The sequence below is a fragment of the Anomaloglossus baeobatrachus genome, chromosome 1 (assembly GCF_048569485.1).
Source record: "Anomaloglossus baeobatrachus isolate aAnoBae1 chromosome 1, aAnoBae1.hap1, whole genome shotgun sequence".
Lineage (NCBI taxonomy): Eukaryota > Metazoa > Chordata > Amphibia > Anura > Aromobatidae > Anomaloglossus > Anomaloglossus baeobatrachus.
In genome coordinates this window covers 531,912,131-531,932,151 of record NC_134353.1, presented here as the reverse complement: position 1 = coordinate 531,932,151, position 20,021 = coordinate 531,912,131, and the positions used below count along the sequence as shown (strand labels likewise).

The window sequence follows — 20,021 nt, the reverse complement described above, 5'->3', positions numbered from 1 at the left end:
TGACACACCGCTGGAATCAGGATCTCTGTCCCTACGTTATGCTGTTAAAAACCTTGTTACAGATTCTATTTAATCTTTCATATGCTAAAACTATATTTAACATATGTATCATTCTTCTCTTTTTATTGTAAAATTAATTAAATGTAAATTCACCACAAACAGACCAATCTTTAACCAATTTTGCTATATGTAATTTTAAATGAAACTCTAGTTAAAGAAGGAAGAACTAAGAGAACAAGAGAGAGAAAAGGCCTGGATAAGTTTAAAAGCTTTCTGTTTTTTGGCAGATGAGTTTATTATAATCAAAGCTTATAGCCTTCAAGATGATAAAGAAGAAGCAGTATAAATGTAAAGGGCTATTTATTTAAAGAGGGCTAGTTTTCTGGAGCCCTGCCAGCAAAATAAGCTTATCTTGTTTTCAGCAGCTTTTTTTTATAGGGGAAGCCACTCTGCCAAAAATGACACAAAACAGAAAAAATGACTAAGTTAACTTTTGTCAGCGCAAACTGTTATTGCATTGCAGGATCGAGCAGGGGACGTCTTTCAGACTTATTTTTTTAGATTATGCCAAGTCAAAAAAATATTTAAAGGAATAATGTTGTATCAAATTATAGGGAATGTGTGTTACGGGGGGACTGGTGAATTAGGAAAAGTAGTAAATCTCCCAATCTCCAGTTGGGGTCAACCGTACAGTGATGGTAAACTTCAGCTGGCAACCCAAAGGTCAAGTGGATAATACAGACCTAGGTTGCTCCGAAATAATATAAGCCTGACCCAAGTTAAAAGTCACTTGGAAAAGGACTTTTGTGAACCCTGTTAACGGCACAGGGCCCACACACCCAAAGCAGGACCTCTCCTGTTAACACCACAGGGAGTCCTGGAGTAGCTGTCCATACTCGTATGGGACAGTAGGCACAGCCCAGTTCACACCACGTGACTGCTACCTCAAGACAGGAATGGTAGGAGGGGATGCCGGATGACTAGCCCTACTGTTCCTCACTGTGAATCTTGGCGCGACGGGCACCGGATGCCTAATCCTACCTACCGCTTCCAGTATAATGACTCTAGGACTGTCATGGCTGCCAATGCTCTCTGAGCAAATGTGTGATGACTGCATACCAGGGTGCGCTCTCCAGGACCTTTTAATACCTCAGGTCCACCCCAAACACCATGTCACACAAGATAGCGCTGATGGGAGCCAATGGAAAAGTGCCACATCATCAGTGATGTCACCAGTGGCCTATCCGGACCCGCCATGTCACTGATAACACAACTGCAGCACTGCCCCATACGCCCTACCAGTTATCGTCAGAGAACCAATGATGGTGTGCCAGGTCATAGGGGAAGGCTTCCACAAGCCACTCCGGAGTGGCCACATCATCAGGGCACCTGACGCTATCCAGCCTATCAGGCCCTGCCACATCACGGACATGCCCAGTGAAGTCCTCACTGGACGTAGCCTCAGATACTGCACTAAGTGTGTGAGCATACTCAGTGGCCTGAACTGAGGACTTATGACTCGCCCACCCCAGGGCTATGGAACACCCGATGCCGGGCTGGACTAGTCCGGGGGTCTTCAGTGGTGGTGGGGCCCGACTCCGTAGCGCTGGTGGGGTCCATTAATATGGCTTCAGTGGGGGTGCTTAAAGTTTATATTATTTGTGACGCCACCTGTGGTTTGCGGCTATTAAGCCGCCGCTGCTGTATGGGGCCTCCGGGGCTGGTGGAATGGCAGCTTGGATGGTCCTGCTCCCCACAGTTGGAGCGGTGCCCCTGGGCAACTGTTGGTGCTTATTACAGTCTATGCAGTGATGGAAGTCTATGCAATGATGGAAGTCTATGCAGTGCAGATGAAATAACAGAGGCAACACCAAGGGTGCAGTTTCAAGTTGTTTACTCACAATTCCTGGTTTATGGCGCACTGTACCTTTGGACGGCAGGAACCCCCTGTCAGGGACCTCCGCTGATCCCGGGTAGATCTGGGAATAAAAGCCGGTGCACCCTTCTATTGTGTTCCTCTCTTCAGCTGTCTTCTAAGCCTTGCCTTTGCTGGATGAACCTGGCTTGGCCTCCACTACAGCCTCCAGATAATGGGCTAGCCTAGCTGGAACTTCACCCTCTTCCCAGAGGTTCTGCAGTGGGCTGTGGGCCTGGGCGCTTGCAGCCACCCTGGACCTCGGTTTTTACTTTTGGAATTGACTTCTCTTCCTCCAGTTTCTAGGGACCGTCCCCTGTCTGCAGCTTGATCTCTCCACCTGATCTTTCTGTGGAACAGGCCCTGTGCTTGAAAGCGGTTCAGTGGCCCTGGAATCCCTTCTGTATTTCTCGGTTGTGGTGTCACCTGGACCTAGCTGGGTCCCAGGGTCTTCACCAGGAAGCGTCACTTTCTCCTTCTTGCTCCTGACTGACTAGAGCACTACTCTGCTTACTCCTCTCAGCTCTCCTCCTTACTTCAGCTCCAAACTCTATCTTACTTCTCACTCTAACTTCAACTTGTGACTCTCACTTCTAACTTCAACTTCAGACTGACTACACTTGACCTTCCTCTTTCTACTCTACTCTCGGCTGGCTCCTCCCACCCACCCAGTTGCTAGGCCCCACCCAATGGGAGAAGGGATGGGTCTTATGCCCCCCCCATCATACAGCATGGGGGTGGCTGCCACTATCCCCGGTCCCAAAATATGCCTAACAATGGGTGTAGTGCAGATTTGCCTGTGGACCGGCGTTTACTCCTTTCCTTACCCAGGATGGGACATCACACCTCCGGCTGGGGTGCAATGTTCCTGTGGCGACGGAAGCCTCAGTGTCGCCACACTCCCCCACAGCGAATCCCAGCATGTCTGCGGGCTGAAACAACAAGAAAAGTGGAAGAACTGCAAAAATTTTTATATATGCATATAACAAGAACATAGGAAAAACTTTCCATCCCTTTATGGGAGGCGCATATGCTTGAACATTACAAAGTTTAAAAGAATAAAACTTTTGAGTCTTTTGGGCACTCCCACCAGAATTCTGGTAGGGGGCACAACAGGTGCAACATATATACAGGGGGAATCTGACCACACATAGTTCAGTGGACCAATTGTCTTTGCAACTTTCAACTTAGGGGGGGTGAATGATACAAACCAGCCACTAAGTCCAGTGGCCTGGTTAAAACATGATACATAAATAACAGGGGACCACATTCCAGTCTAGTGGCCCGGTAAAACATAAACAGGGGGGTGACATCTTCGAAAAGAACATGAGGGCAGGACATTAGGAATGGGTGTCGTCTTCAAAAAAGAACAAGGGGGTGGGGCAATGCAGGAAAGTCTTGAAGGAATGATGAGGGGCAGACAGGGACTATACAGTTCTGTTTCTTCTTTTCTTCTTCTTTACATCTCTGTGCTAGAGTCCCGACATTGCAGGGCCCTGGGCAGAAGATAGTACATTGAGATCATTGTCTGCGACTCTTGAGTGCTTATGGCAGGACTGCTGCAAGGTACTGCGGCCTGGGCCTGCTCTGGAGTGGGGCTGCTTGCTTGCAGAGGGCTGCTGGCTTGCAGAGGGCTGCTGGCTTGCGTGGGACTGCTGGCTTGCAGAGGGCGGCGGCGCCATTCTGGCTCCTCCTGGGCTGTTTCCTCTTGCAGGATATGCTCATTAAGGGCGTACCAGCCACGGCTCCCCATCAGCCGCGTGTATTCCACCAGGTCGCCGGGCTGGACGTCGCGCCCTGGGTGGCCTCTTGTCAAGTGCTCCTCGATGTCACGGCGGGAGAGGAAGACATCCTTGCCCAGGCCGGGCTCCCGGATAAAGCCCCATCCCGCCGTCTGTCTGAAGTCGATCACCTGGCCCCTTCTCACTGGGCCCTGGGATCCTTTACGGGCCTTTCTGATTCGTGCTTTGGAGGCCAGGATGGATGCCTCCACGGCCCTCCGCTTCTCTTCCCAGAGTTCCCGTTCTTGCTGGAACCGCTCCAGCTGGCGTGCGCAGGTGATGTGGGTCGCAAGCGGGGTCTCGGCAGGGCGTATGGGACGGACCAGTCCTTGGTTGCGGACCGGAGCTGCATCCCAATTCACCCCCGGTGAGTACGCATCCAGCAGGTTGGTAGGAGGGCTTGGCAAGGGGCCCACCAGATCATCGGGGCCCGCTGGGGTCAGGGAGCCTTCTGCGCTGCCGGGGGCTGCTGGGCCTGCTGCGGCCTTGGTGCGTTCAGCGGACACCTCCTGCAAGCCCGCAGGAGGGCTGGGCAGTGGCGCTTCATAGTGCCCTGGGTCTGAACGGACAGGGGCGGCGTACAGCTTACCCGGCTGTTCTACGACGGCCTGCTCTCGGTGGCCCACAACCTCGGGTGCTGCCTGCTCCTCCTCGGCACTCGCCTCTCCAGCCTCATGTTCGGTCCGCTTCTCCACCTCCGCCTTTACTTCGCTCAGCCTCCGGGTGAGCAGCTCCACTTCCTCGCGGAGCAGGTCTAGCAGGGGATCCATCTGTCGGCTCCCTGGGGTGCTCGGCTGCAGGTGCTTGGCCATGCTTCCTGCCTGGTTCCTGCTCGCTGCTACCCTGGCTGGAAGCTCGACCACGCCACTCTACTGCACCCTTTTTCCTGGTGGCGGGGCCGGGGGCTGCACAAGCGCCAAGCACCAAACGGGTACCCAGCCAATCACAGCCGGCACCGCTCCGCTCACAACCCAGTACATTCCTGCGTTTGTCTGGTCTGGCATTTAGGGTCACTTTTGCCAGCCGCTCAGTTTTCTGTTACTCCATTTTACTTTCTCCGCTGTGCATCGCGAGCTCCACTTCGCGCTCTTCTTTTGACAAGGGGGCGGGGCCTCTTTTTCGCGCTTCTTTTCTCAGGCAGCGTAGGTGGGGCTCAGCTTCGCGCTCCTTTCTCTGGCACGCCCCCCTTCTTCCCGCTCTCAGCAGTTTCTTTAATGGCGGCCTTTCACCACAGTAAAGCACAATTCAAACACAGTCCTTTCAAAGGCACACAGTACCCGGTGGGGGCTGGGCACGAAATCCTGTTCGTGACGCCAAAGTTGACTCGCCCACCCCAGGGCTATGGGACACCCGGTGCCGGGCTGGACTAGTCAGGGGGTCATCAGTGGTGGCGGGGCCCGACTCCGTGGCCCTGGTGGGGTCAATTAATATGGCTTCAGTGGGGGTGCTTAAAGTTTATATTATTCGTGACGCCACCTGTGGTTTGCGGCTATTAAGCCGCTGCTGCTGTATGGGGCCTCCGGGGCTGGTGAAATGGCAGCTTGGATGGTCCTGCTCCCCACAGGTGGAGCGGTGCCCCGGGGCGACTGTTGGTGCTTATTACAGTCTATGCAATGATGGAAGTCTATGCAATGATGGAAGTCTATGCAGTGCAGATGAAATAACAGAGGCAACACCAAGGGTGCAGTTTCAAGTTGTTTATCTCACAATTCCTGGTTTATGGCGCACTGTGCCTTTGGACGGCAGGAACCCCCTGTCAGGGACCTCCGCTGATCCCTGGTAGATCTGGGAATAAAAGCCGGTGCACCCTTCTATTGTGTTCCTCTCTTCAGCTGTCTTCTAAGCCTTGCCTTTGCTGGATGAACCTGGCTTGGCCTCCACTACAGCCTCCAGATAAGGGGCTAGCCTAGCTGGAACTTCACCCTCTTCCCAGAGGTTCTGCAGTGGGCTGTGGCCCTGAGCGCTTGCAGCCACCCTGGACCTCAGTTTTTACTTTTGGAATTGATTTCTCTTCCTCCAGTTTTTAGGGACCGTCCCCTGTCTGCAGCTTGATCTCTCCACCTGATCTTTCTGTGGAACAGGCCCTGTGCTTGAAAGCGGTTCAGTGGCCCTGGAATCCCTTCTGTATTTTTCGGTTGTGGTGTCACCTGGACCTAGCTGGGTCCCAGGGTCTTCACCAGGAAGCGTCACTTTCTCCTTCTTGCTCCTGACTGACTAGAGCACTACTCTGCTTAGTCCTCTCAGCTCTCCTCCTTACTTCAGCTCCAAACTCTATCTTACTTCTCACTCTAACTTCAACTTCAGACTCTCACTTCTCACTCTAACTTCAACTTCAGACTGACTACACTTGACCTTCCTCTTTCTACTCTACTCTCGGCTGGCTCCTCCCACCCACCCAGTTGCTAGGCCCCACCTAATGGGAGAAGGCATGGGTCTTATGCCCCCCCCATCATACAGCATGGGGGTGGCTGCCACTATCCCCGGTCCCAAAATATGCCTAACAATGGGTGTAGTGCAGATTTGCCTGTGGACCGGCGTTTACTCCTTTCCTTACCCAGGATGGGACATCACACCTCTGGCTGGGGTGCAATGTTCCTGTGGTGACGGAAGCCTCAGGGTCGCCACACTCCCCCACAGCGAATCCCAGCATGTCTGCGGGCTGAAACAACAAGAAAAGTGGAAGAACTGCAAAAAATTTTATATATGCATATAACAAGAACATAGGAAAAACTTTACATCCCTTTATGGGAGGCGCATATACTTGAACATTACAAAGTTTAAAAGAATAAAACTTTTGAGTCTTTTGGGCACTCCCACCAGAATTCTGGTAGGGGGCACAACAGGTGCAACATATATACAGGGGGAATCTGACCACACATAGTTCAGTGGACCAATTGTCTTTGCAACTTTGAACTTAGGGGGGGTGAATGATACAAACCAGCCACTAAGTCCAGTGGCCTGGTTAAAACATGACACATAAATAACAGGGGACCACATTCCAGTCTAGTGGCCCGGTAAAACATAAACAGGGGGGTGACATCTTCGAAAAGAACATGAGGGCAGCACATTAGGAATGGGTGTCATCTTAAAAAAAGAACAAGGGGGTGGGGCAATGCAGGAAAGTCTTGAAGGAATGATGAGGGGCAGACAGGGACTATGTACAGTTCTGTTTCTTCTTTTCTTCTTCTTTACATCTCTTTGCTAGAGTCCCGACATTGCAGGGCCCTGGGCAGAAGATAGTACATTGAGATCATTGTCTGCGACTCTTGAGTGCTTATGGCAGGACTGCTGCAAGGTACTGCGGCCTGGGCCTGCTCTGGAGTGGGGCTGCTTGCTTGCAGAGGGCTGCTGGCTTGCAGAGGGCTGCTGGCTTGCGTGGGACTGCTGGCTTACAGAGGGCGGCGGCGCCATTCTGGCTCCTCCTGGGCTGTTTCCTCTTGCAGGATATGCACATTAAGGGCGTACCAGCCACGGCTCCCCATCAGCCGCGTGTATTCCACCAGGTCGCCGGGCTGGACGTTGCGCCCTGGGTGGCCTCTTGTCAAGTGCTCCTCGATGTCGCGGTGGGAGAGGAAGACATCCTTGCCCAGGCCAGGCTCCCGGATAAAGCCCCATCCCGCCATCTGTCTGAAGTCGATCACCTGGCCCCTTCTCACTGGGCCCTGGGATCCTTTACGGGCCTTTCTGATTTGTGCTTTGGAGGCCAGGTTGGATGCCTCCACGGCCCTCCGCTTCTCTTCCCGGAGTTCCCGTTCTTGCTGGAACCGCTCCAGCTGGCGTGTGCAGGTGATGTGGGTCGCAAGCGGGGTCTCGGCAGGGCGTATGGGACGGACCAGTCCTTGGTTGCGGACCGGAGCTGCATCCCAATTCACCCCCGGTGAGTACGCATCCAGCAGGTTGGTAGGAGGGCTTGGCAAGGGGCCCACCAGATCATCGGGGCCCGCTGGGGTCAGGGAGCCTTCTGCGCTGCCGGGGGCTGCTGGGCCTGCTGCGGCCTTGGTGCGTTCAGCGGACACCTCCTGCAAGCCCTCAGGAGGGCTGGGCGGTGGCGCTTCATAGTGCCCTGGGTCTGGACGGACAGGGGCGGCGTACAGCTTACCCGGGTGTTCTACGACGGCCTGCTCTCGGTGGCCCACAACCTCGGGTGCCGCCCGCTCCTCCTCGGCACTCGCCTCTCCAGTCTCATGTTCGGTCCGCTTCTCCACCTCCGACTTTACTTAGCTCAGCCTCCGGGTGAGCAGCTCCACTTCCTCGCGGAGCAGGTCTAGCAGGGGATCCATCTGTCGGCTCCCTGGGGTGCTCGGCTGCAGGTGCTTGGCCATGCTTCCTGCCTGGTTCCTGCTCGCTGCTGCCCTGGCTGGATGCTTGACCATGCCACTCGACTGCACCCTTTTTCCTGGAGGCGGGGCCGGGGGCTGCACAAGCGCCAAGCACCAAACGGGTACCCAGCCCATCACAGCCGACACCGCTCCGCTCACAACCCAGTACATTCCTGCGTTTGTCTGGTCTGGCATTTAGGGTCACTTTTGCCAGCCGCAACGTAAAGCACAATTCAAACACAGTCCTTTCAAAGGCACACAGTACCCGGTGGGGGCCGGGCACGAAATCCTGTTCGTGACGCCAAATTTGACTCGCCCACCCCAGGGCTATGGGACACCCGGTGCCGGGCTGGACTAGTCCGGGGGTCATCAGTGGTGGCAGGGCCCGACTCCGTGGCCCTGGTGGGGTCAATTAATATGGCTTCAGTGGGGGTGCTTAAAGTTTATATTATTCGTGACGCCACCTGTGGTTTGCGGCTATTAAGCCGCTGCTGCTGTATGGGGCCTCCGGGGCTGGTGAAATGGCAACTTGGATGGTCCTGCTCCCCACAGGTGGAGCGGTGCCCCGGGGCGACTGTTGGTGCTTATTACAGTCTATGCAATGATGGAAGTCTATACAATGATGGAAGTCTATGCAGTGCAGATGAAATAACAGAGGCAACACCAAGGGTGCAGTTTCAAGTTGTTTATCTCACAATTCCTGGTTTATGGCGCACTGTGCCTTTGGACGGCTGGAACCCCCTGTCAGGGACCTCCGCTGATCCCTGGTAGATCTGGGAATAAAAGCCGGTGCACCCTTCTATTGTGTTCCTCTCTTCAGCTGTCTTCTAAGCCTTGCCTTTGCTGGATGAACCTGGCTTGGCCTCCACTACAGCCTCCAGATAAGGGGCTAGCCTAGCTGGAACTTCACCCTCTTCCCAGAGGTTCTGCAGTGGGCTGTGGCCCTGGGCGCTTGCAGCCACCCTGGACCTCGGTTTTTACTTTTGGAATTGACTTCTCTTCCTCCAGTTTCTAGGGAACGTCCCCTGTCTGCAGCTTGATCTCTCCACCTGATCTTTCTGTGGAACAGGCCCTGTGCTTGAAAGCGGTTCAGTGGCCCTGGAATCCCTTCTGTATTTCTCGGTTGTGGTGTCACCTGGACCTAGCTGGGTCCCAGGGTCTTCACCAGGAAGCGTCACTTTCTCCTTCTTGCTCCTGACTGACTAGAGCACTACTCTGCTTACTCCTCTCAGCTCTCCTCCTTACTTCAGCTTCAAACTCTATCTGACTTCTCACTCTAACTTCAACTTCAGACTCTCACTTCTCACTCTAACTTCAACTTCAGACTGACTACACTTGACCTTCCTCTTTCTACTCTACTCTCGGCTGGCTCCTCCCACCCACCCAGTTGCTTGGCCCCACCCAATGGGAGAAGGGATGGGTCTTATGCCCCCCCCATCATACAGCATCGGGGTGGCTGCCACTATCCCCGGTCCCAAAATATGCCTAACAATGGGTGTAGTGCAGATTTGCCTGTGGACCAGCGTTTACTCCTTTCCTTACCCAGGATGGGACATCACACCTCTGGCTGGGGTGCAATGTTCCTGTGGCGACGGAAGCCTCAGGGGTGCCACACTTAGCCTCAGGAACCGAACTAGCAGGCTGAGCATGCTCACTAGGTGAAACACTGGACATAGGCTCTGGCTGGGGTAAATCGGCACACACATGCGCACTAGCCACCTCTCCACACTTAGGCATGGAAGAATAAACAGCCAGCTGGACGACCCAAGGTATGGGCAAAAATGGAAGCCAACGTCTGGGCGTAACCGGAACCGCAGCAGGCTGCTTGCGGCAACGGCGGCGACGATTTGTAACAATGTGTCAGTTTAGTTATGTTGCATAAAAAAGTGACATACTTGCTGATTTTAGCAATCTGTCACTTATTTGTAAATATTCAGCAGTTTTTGAGAACTTTTTTGCCGTTCCAAGAAAAAACTATATGGGAACTCTCATACCGAACTATCTGACTCCCATACTGCAAAGATTAAGATGTAAAATTTTCAAAAAATACTGATCATTACTACGACAGATTGCTGATTTCATTGCGTCTATCATTACTTTATGCTGCCCTCAGACATGGCAGCTGGACCAAGCTGAAAAGTTCCCTTTAATAAGCAGCAGGTCAGGTTAACCCGCAAATAATTTAGCTTAAACTAGCTTGAGCGCTCAATCATTCAGAAATGAGTATGGTATAGCTGTAACCCTAAGGCATGGAAAACGACTTAAGTCATCCCAACAAAAAATATTCAGTACTATAAGAAATGATGGGATTTTTCCGTATACAGTGAGACCAATTTATACTCATAACATCTAGAGTGATTTTTTAAAATGCTCACTCTTTGGCAAGCAATTCTTACAAAAAGAAATGTTAAAGCCTAATTTTAGTGGAATATTGATCTCACTTTTACGTCTCATTTGTTGTCTGAATACTGTAAAATAGTCATACTAGAAACCTATTAATTGTGGGTTGCGGAATGATTTGCACAATATCAAAGTATGCTTTCGAAGTTTCCACTCACTTTTTTACAGTATGCCCAATTGACATGACTGATAATTGACAGCTTTGGTTAGCTCCATTGTATATTTTAGGACCTGGAGTTTCCCTGCTGTGAACTCAAGTGCTTATGCTCTCATCTCATTCACTACTGCTGTTACTTTGGGCGCTCACATATATAATTCTTGGCTTTTGTAACTTTGGAGATGCTATGAGAATGTTAAACACCACTTGAAATTTTGTTTTTCGCACCTGTCTCAACTCTGCTTCCTTCCCCTATGACCATTGCCCTCTGGTGTGATCCACGACAGGTTTTACGAGTGTCTCAACGTACCAACCACCATGATATAATCTTCTAAGGCCTTTTTGGTCCCGATGGAACAGCCTCGCCCTCTCCTCCCACCTGCAAATCTAGAACTGTGCCCTACAGACGTGGGTAGGACATTATCCAATGTGTGTATGACTTTATCCAAGTCCTCAGTCCCTGTTATCTCCTCTGGCTTCTGTTCTGTGAGCTCTACATAATACCAGCAGGTTAACCCATCCCTTGCTGTATATTTCTTGAAGTAATATTAATGTCTGTTTGCAATACCTGCTGTTTAACTCCCTACCTGCTGTGAACATCCTGAACTGTTATTAGGGACCATTCGCACTACCTACACCTATGTCTTCTTTAGACTTACCGTTTTCATACAACTGTCCTCCTGGTTCTGTGGTTTCCATCATGTCTTGCATTACCAGTTTGTTTGCTGTCCCGCATAGCCATGTCCTAATTGTACCACATGCCAGACAGCTGTCAATGTGTCCATATGGGTCTTAAAAGGCATATATGATGTCATGGAGGCACACCAGGCCACTTGTAAAACCTGACATGGAGTGCGACAGAGGAATGAAGCCCTGCTGAGCCAAGACAGCTGTGTAACAACGCAAACATAAGGCAGCTTGCAAACAAGAATGGAAGCAATTAATTTTATGAAAAGCTGATAAATACGAAAATAACAAAATCACACTATTTTCCCACTGCTGCTCCAGCAGTGCCTTTTTCACAGCAGTTTTGTTGACAAGGCTGCCGTAGTGATATCACAACAGCAAGTAACCACTGCAGCAAATCATTAAGCACACTGATTGATTGCAGTGGTCACATGCTCTCAGTGTGCTGTCAACAGTGCAGCCACATCAAGAATGGCTGACTGAAAGCAGCAGAAAGGCAGTACTCGAGAAGAGTGAAATTAATTATGATTTTGGGTTTAATGGTTGGATGGTGTTCAAAAGTTGAAAACTTGTTAACATTTAAATGCCTAAAATTACTTTAAGAAAAGGACAAGACTGCACTAAAATGCACAGGAATTCACCAAAAATGCCTCTTTGGATCGTATGTACATAAGGTGGACTGGTTAGCAGGATTGTCCAGACAAAACCATGACTGTTGGGAAGATGTATTTTGAGCTAAAGAAATTAAAGATAAACCATGCAAAATAAGATTTACTTTATATAAAGGGCAATTACAAAGTGCTAATTTGAGACTATATTGTGAATCAACCTTGATCATTGTGAATGCTGTGAACCATTATAATATGCAGCTCTAACTGATTTTCCACTACCTTGCAGTGCTCACAGTCTTGTGGGGGCGGTGTACATACCCGTGATGTCCTCTGCAAGCAAAGACTTTCTGACGGCAGCATCCTGGAGCTGCCGGAAACGTTTTGTTCACCTCCAAAGCCAACATCTGAAGAAATGTGTGAGAATGAAGATTGTCTGCCAGAGTGGTTTTTAACTGATTGGTCTCAGGTATATTGTAACTTTTTTTCCCCTAAATTTTGCTTTCAAAATAATGTCTTGTAATATTCTAATACATTTTTAGCAAATTTGCATGTCCAAACTTGAGTAGAGCAGGTTTAGAACAAATGTATTGGCCCCGATTCATCAAGACCAGTGTGATGAATCAGATGTGTCTGAAAAGTGGTGTGTGCCTATGTGCTCCTTGCCACAGATCTTACTCCAGTCATAGTCAAAGGATGAGCTACGCCACAGCTTCTCATGAACTAGGTAAGCTGTGGCATCATGCCCTGTCTGCCCCCCCTCCTGCCTCCTTAAAAAAGTAAGCCCGCACACTTTTAATATTAACCAAATTTACAAATGCACAAATCCACCACGCAGCCAATATACAAAGATATACATACATGGTGTGTCAGCAGGACACTACAATTAATGAATACATGAACTCCACTATTGCTGCAAATGTTAAAAATGTAGGGAACTTAGCTAGAATTTTTTGATCAAAGAGTGCAACCAACCACGTCAAGATTTACCTAAATATGGAGGGTCCTTGTCAGGCATATGCTACCTCTCAGTGTGCCAAACCAGGCCTCATCTGAATGGGTAGTGAAAGAAAATCAGTGGAGTTCATGTATTCATAAATGGCAGGGTGCTGACGCATAATGTTCTCCGCAGCTTGTCATGAATTGGATGAGCTGTGGTGTCACGCCATGGTACTGGCCCAGGTACACCAAAATGTTGCACAATTTTCACCAGAATTCAGGGGCTGAATCGGGGCCTAGCTCTTCATCAGGCACTGGACATAGCCCAATCTTCTAAAGGCTATTAAGATAATATATAGGAATATGGGCAACCAGTTTGTAAACTAAATAAAAAGTAGGGGATTATCAGTAAAGCATGTATTGAGTGAATTAAAGGGGTGTTGTCCACAGGCTAGCTAATAATTGTATGTTTGCTGAGGGTCTTACTGCTGCAACTTTCACCGATCACAAGAACGAGGGTTATGGAGACCACTCCACTATTCACTAACTATGGGACTGATGGGGATGGTACTCGGTTATGTCCTTTAGTCCAATAGAAAGTGAATGAGGTAAAGTGAGTGCTCTTATGGATGAGCCGTGAAGCTCTTGTTCCTTTTCCTCACTGTTGGTTTATCGTCTTTAATGTAACGGTAATCATCTCAGTACGTACTGGTATTCTAATAAGCTTGTGCTGGCATTGAGTATATAAGGTTATCACTAAGAAAGAAAATGACTTATTACCATCACATATTGTACTATAGACTACACAAAAAAATTGCAAATACCTCAAAAGCCATGACACAGCTAGAAAGTGTGAATGCATCCTTAAATTAATACATTGAAAAGGCGATTATCCTAAATCACTTGTTTCTTTCCAGTGCTCAGTGTCTTGTGGAGATGGAACACAGATCCAAGGTGCAGCATGTAGAAGGAAAGTGAAGACTGGAGAATATGATGTGGTGAATTCATCTATATGTGCTGGATCAGCCCTTCATCAGATAACCCGCCCTTGCATACTGGCACCATGCACTAGTAATATCTATAGTTTTAGAATTATCATTTACCAAGATATTTTGTATCATATTATGTTTGTAACAATATTACTTAACATTATAAAAAGTTTTCTAAGCTTTACTTAAAAAGGTATTCCAAGATTCCCAGGAAACCCCTGTACTATGCTGGAAAGAGATCAATAAACGTTTATCTGCGGTGGGGATGCAATTTCACAAAAGGTTTACCCTTTTTTTCTATCACAAAACATGGGGGTTTTCCAAGATTCACTTAAAAGGAATATTTCACCAGGTTTTTGCTCCCCATCTCAGACCAGCATAATATAGAGGAAGAGACCCTGATTTCAGTGATATGTCACTTACTGAGCTGTTTGCTGTTGTTTTTATAAAATCACTCTTTTATCAGCAGGCGATTATCACTATAGGACCAGTAAACCTACTCTATCTATCCAACGATCTCTTATCTATCTATTCCTCTATCTATGTATCCCTCTATCTATCTATCTATCTGTCTATCTATCCATCTATCCAACTATCTCTTATCTATCTATCCCTCTTTCTATCTATCTGTCTATCTATCCTCTATCATCTATCTATCCATCACTCTATTCATCCATCCCTTCATCCATCCATTCAAACACACTGCACATACAATGGGGGAAAAAAGTATTTAGTCAGCCACCAATTGTGCAAATTCTGCCACTTATAAAGATGAGATTTGCCTGTAATTGACATCATAGGTAGACCACAACTATGAGAGCCAAATGAGAAAACAAATCCAAAAAATCACCTTGTCTGATTTGGCAAGATTTTTTTTTTTTTTTTTAATTATGGTTGAAAATCAGTACTTGGTCAATAACAAAAGTTCATCTCAATATTTTGTTATATATCCTTTGTTGGCAATGACAGAGGTCAAATATTTTCTGTAAGTCTTCACAAGGTTGGTACACTTTGTTGGTGGTATGTTGGCCCATTCCTTCATGCAGATCACCTCTAGAGCAGTGATTTGATTTTTGGGCCTGTCGCTAGTCAACATGGACTTTCAACTCCCTCCAAAGGTTATCAATTGGGTTGAGATCTGGAAACTGGCTAGGCCACTCCAGGACCTTCATATGCTTCTTACGAAGCCATTCCTTCGTTGCCTGGGAAGTATGCTTGGGATCATTATCATGCTGAAAGACCAAGCCACATTTCATCTTCAATGCCCTTGCTGATGGAAGGAGGTTTGCACTCAAAATCTCACCATACATGGCCCCATTCATTCTTTCATGTACACGGATCTGTCGCCCTGGTCACTTTGCAGAGAAACAGCCCTAAAGCATGATGTTGCCTCCCCCATATTTCAAAGTAGGTATGGTGTTCTTTGGATGCAACTCATCATACTGTCTCCTTTAAACACAACGAGTTGTGTTTCTACCAAACAGTTGCACTTTGGTTTCATCAGACCATATGACATTCTCCCAATACTCTTCTGGATAATCCAAATGCTCTCTAGCAAACTTCAGACGAGCCCAGACATGTACTTGCTTGAGCAGGTGAACACGTCTGGCACTGCAGTATCTGAGCCTTTGTTACGGTGGTCCCAGTCCTATGCAGGTCATTCACTAGGTCCCCCCATGTGGTTCTGGTATGATTTTTGCTCACCGTTCTTGTGATCATTTTGACCCCACTGGGTGAGATCTTGTGTGGAGTCCCAGATTGAGGGAGATTATCAGTGATCTTGTATGTCTTCCATTTTCATATTATTGCTCCCACAGTTGATTTTATCACACCAAGCTGCTTGCCTATTGCAGATTCAGTCTTCCCAGCCTGGTACAGGGCTACAATTTTTTTTCTCGTTACTACAGGTAATGAGTGAAGGACAGAGGAGCCTCTTAAAGAAGTTACAGGTCTGTGAGAGCCAGAAATCTTGCATGTTTTTAGGTGACCAAATACTTATTTTCCACCATAATTTGCAAAAACAATCTTGCCAAATCAGACAAGGGGACTTTATGGATTTGTTTTCTCATTTTGTCTCTCATAGTTGTGGTCTACCAATGATATCAATTACAGGCCTCTCTCATCTTTTTAAGTGGGAGATCTTGCACAATTAGTGGCTGACTTAATACTTTTTTTTTCCCAACTGTAAATACCACCATGTCTCCTCTTCAGCTGTAGATTCCTGCAATTAAGACCTTTTGGTGACAACCTAGTCACATAACGTGATCTCATAAAGGTCTTGAAGCAGTTTTATAAACAGGTCATAAACACCGGGACCCCTAGAAGAATAGAGGCAATGTGAAATTGCACATTTTGCTTTCCCTTCTCGCTAATGCCAGTCCTGCATACCAGCCTCTCTCCTTTTCAGTTCTTTTCGACTCCTGACATTAAGAGACCTTTGATTACATCATGTCTCACATGACTGTGAAGTAATCAAAGGTCCTAAAACTATCTTATCCTTGGATTACAACTAATGGGGTCCCTATGAGAGTGGCGGACCTGAGAAATTGCACAGTTTGACTCCCCCTAATGCTGGCCCTGACAGTAACTAGGGCTTATTTTTGGACTATGAACTATATTTCAGCCATTCACCAAAAATCCTGCAGAATAATGCTAGTGCTTATTTTTGGGGTAGGTCTTATTTTTGGGGAAACACTGTAGATAGATAGATAGAGGGATAGATAGATAGATTGATCCAATTACTCTATTAATCTTTTAAAATGATGGATATGTCATAAATTTATGATCAGTGGGGGTTTAACATCTATGACCCCCCCACTAATCCTAGAAATGAAGTAGCTTAAACTATGATTTACCACTGAATCCTTTACTAAGTTATCCCTTTATTAAGTTATCGCACCTAAAGTAAATGAGGCCTGTTGCATTTCCCAGCACAGAGAGAGGCCAGGGTTCTTCTATGTAATGAAACAGGGAAAAGGCTTCAGCACTAAAGTGATACTGTGGCCCATTTATTCTCAGAATTGTAGGGGTCTCAAAGCTCAATCCTAGGGGTATACAGTCACTTTATAAGTTGCAGATAACCCTTTAAATTGTCCATTTACATCAATCAGTACATATGTGTGGTTTCATTTTTGTATATTTGACGTTTCAGATGGAATTAAACATTTCTTTTATATGGTGGCTTTTAGTATTATACATTAGTTGCAGAATGAAAAAACTATGAGATGTGAATTATAAAGGGTGGGAGGAAAGTAGGAATAATAATTGTTGGAAAAAAATAGTTTAGGAAAGAAATCATATCAGGAGTAGATAAATAAAGACAATCTATTAAATAAAGTACAACAGCTCTCATACCATCGTGTCTAGTACATTTTCAATAATCAGACAATGACAAAGGGAAAAAACTGTAAGGGTGGGTTACAGACTAGGTAAAGGTCATCTAAGGAAAGAAGAAAACAGGAAAGTTTAAAGCAGTACCAACATCCGCTCAGGATAATCTGGTAACATATTCGTCCCATGGAGCTCATATACAGTTAAATACATCAAACTCAATATCAATGCACAAAGTAAGATTCTCCAATCTTCTCATCTTTTTGTGCATTGAGTTTTTTAACAATTAATTTGTTTTCCAATTTATTATTATTATATTTTATTGTTGAAGTTATCTTTCTATTGAATTTTTGTGTCCTAAAAATTACTCTGTTTTGTTTTTAAGGGCTAAGGCTTGGTCAGAAAACGAACCCCCAAATTACAGGTCTGAGAAAAATATATGTCCAAACCAGAAAGCAAAAGAAATTGCAGTTTGTTGTTGGTGGATATGCTTACCTCCTTCCCAAGACCTCTCTTGTGCTTAAATGCCCTGTACGTCGATTCCGTAAACACCAAATTATATGGGAAAAGGATGGTAAGCACTTAATAAGTTCAGAGCACATTACTGTTGCACCACATGGATATATCAAAATTCATTACCTCAGATCTTCAGACACAGGTGTATACGCTTGTATGGCTGGCCCAACCCAAGAACATTTTGTTATCAAGCTCGTTGGGGAGAACAATAAAATTATTTCTCAGGCTTCTAGAACAAGAGATGATGAAAATATTAAGAAAATCAAAAAGAATGAGGCTTATAGTCGTCCAGAAAAACATCAAACTGCAAATCTGTTTAACAGAAGCAAGACTGAAAAACAAATTCAAGTCTCGGATGCAAGTAGTCATTATGATAATATAGTGTCAAGGCTACTGGCTTTAAAACCTTGGTCAGAATATTATGTTGATCCTGCTGATCCACAAGAGTCATTTGAAAGGAACATCTCTTCTGAGGAGGATCATCTCGTGGAGCAATCCTTACCAAATACTGTGGTCATTGACATTAGGCGCGTAGATGATATTATTCGATCTTTGGCTCAACAACCTGTTGAACTTCATGACAACAACAGCAAATACCTGTTATCCCAATTGGCCCATGAGTTAGCACGGAGCTATGTAGAAAACCATGAAGCACCTGTTTTCAAAACAGAACATAAACAGTCTAGTCCAGGAAGATCAGAACATTCATTTTACAAACCTGTTTCTGGTTTCTCCAGTTCTTGGAGATCATCCTCAGTGGAGTCAGAGGTATTTGAACCTCCTGAAATAATTCCAGGTCATTCTTTAAGGAAACCAGTGATTCTTAGAAAAATATCTGCAGCTCAGCATTTTTCTGCTTCGGAAGTGGTAACCCATATCGGACAAACAGTGGCATTGGCTAGTGGAACACTCAGTGTGCTTCTGCATTGTGAAGCCGGTGGAAACCCAACACCAGTTATTAGCTGGGCTAAGAATGGAGAAGAAGTAAAATATAGTAACAGGTAAGAAACCTGTAGATGAATTGCTTAAAATGTGGATGCATCTTGACCCTAATAGAGTTTACACTATAGTACTTCAGAATAAGAATATTCATGTGCACACAACACTGATTTATGCTATTGAAAGGATGTATAGGTAAAATTAGAGATTCCCTTGCTGTGCTGCTCATCAGGTATAAAACTCTTGAATGCATAGGTGAGCATAGAAGCTTTATTGATAATTAGTGTCTTAGGGTCACATTGACCCCTTTGTCAATACCCTGAGACACTAATTACCAATAAAGCTTCTATGTTCATCTACATATCCAAGAATTTGGATAAGCAGCACGGCATCAGAATCCCTATTTTTATTTGTACATTATACACAGCTTATATGAATGGAATAAGGTTTCAGCATAAGGGATGCCAATATTATCTCTACGTTATTACTTTAACTCTTACCAAGGTGTTGTGTCACATTCACAACCCCAAAAGATGATGAGCCTAACATTGGGGGATCCACAGGAATTTATGAAGAACCTTGATTCTAACGTTGTTGTCCTACAAAGCATTGTCTTTTTCCCCCATATCTATAGTTTATACTTTCTAAAGGCAATAAACCCTGATATTAAAGTTTGTATCTGAGCGAAATTCAATGTGGTCCTTCAGAAGATGAACTCCCTATTTCATATTTCAGCTCACTTTTATGATTACAGTTCAGATCACTGTCAAATGTGCTTTAGGTATCATGAAAGAGGACTTGCTGATCGGTAGACACAGGTCTGCATTTCTGTCTCCCTCTCCCCATGACTTTTTCTGCTTGATAAAGTAATTACCTAGTGAATTTTTCTTGATAGAAAGAAAGATTTTCAAATTTGAGGGTCCTCAGTGGTTGACACCTTATAACTCAAAAGATGGTAACAACTAGCAAGCTTTCCAGACAACTCAGGACTAGAGATGATTGAATCCGAATAGTAAATTATGATGTTTATATCGAACATGGATGTTGCAAAAAACATCAGTGTTCGAGTTCAGAGTTCAGGTGCTTTATGTATGCTAATCACTCAATTGAGCATTGGTCTGCTTGGGTACTGTTGATGCACGGCCCAGTGCGAGCCTCTTGAAATCTTTGAATGACTCTCACTGGGGGTAAAAACATTGTTATTGGATGTAGTGTATACAAAAATGGAAAATACTGCCCATCCTCCCCCGGAAGTGTTCTGTTTATGGATGAACTGCCCAATCAGTGATTTCCAATGGGGTTCAGATCAAGTCTTGGTCCCGAATTGAACTTTATCTAAAGCCCGGCATAACCCGATGAACCCGAACTTCAGTGGGTCCACTCATCTTGTTACGGGGGGCTGTCTGATAATAACCGAAAGGAGTATCAGACAGTCAGGGTC

General features: G+C 46.4%; 1 protein-coding gene across 3 annotated transcripts in view; it reads left to right on the top strand.

Annotated features, from left to right (window-relative positions):
- The window catches only part of ADAMTSL1 (ADAMTS like 1), a 483,577-nt gene that overhangs the window by 363,775 nt on the left and 99,781 nt on the right, over positions 1-20,021 (top strand). For all 3 annotated transcript variants that reach the window (XM_075316452.1, XM_075316459.1, XM_075316466.1), the window contains exons 17-19: positions 12,157-12,336; positions 13,724-13,877; positions 17,511-18,642. In XM_075316452.1, the coding sequence (XP_075172567.1) occupies positions 12,157-12,336; positions 13,724-13,877; positions 17,511-18,642 (1,466 nt within the window). The remainder of the gene's footprint in view (positions 1-12,156; positions 12,337-13,723; positions 13,878-17,510; positions 18,643-20,021) is intronic.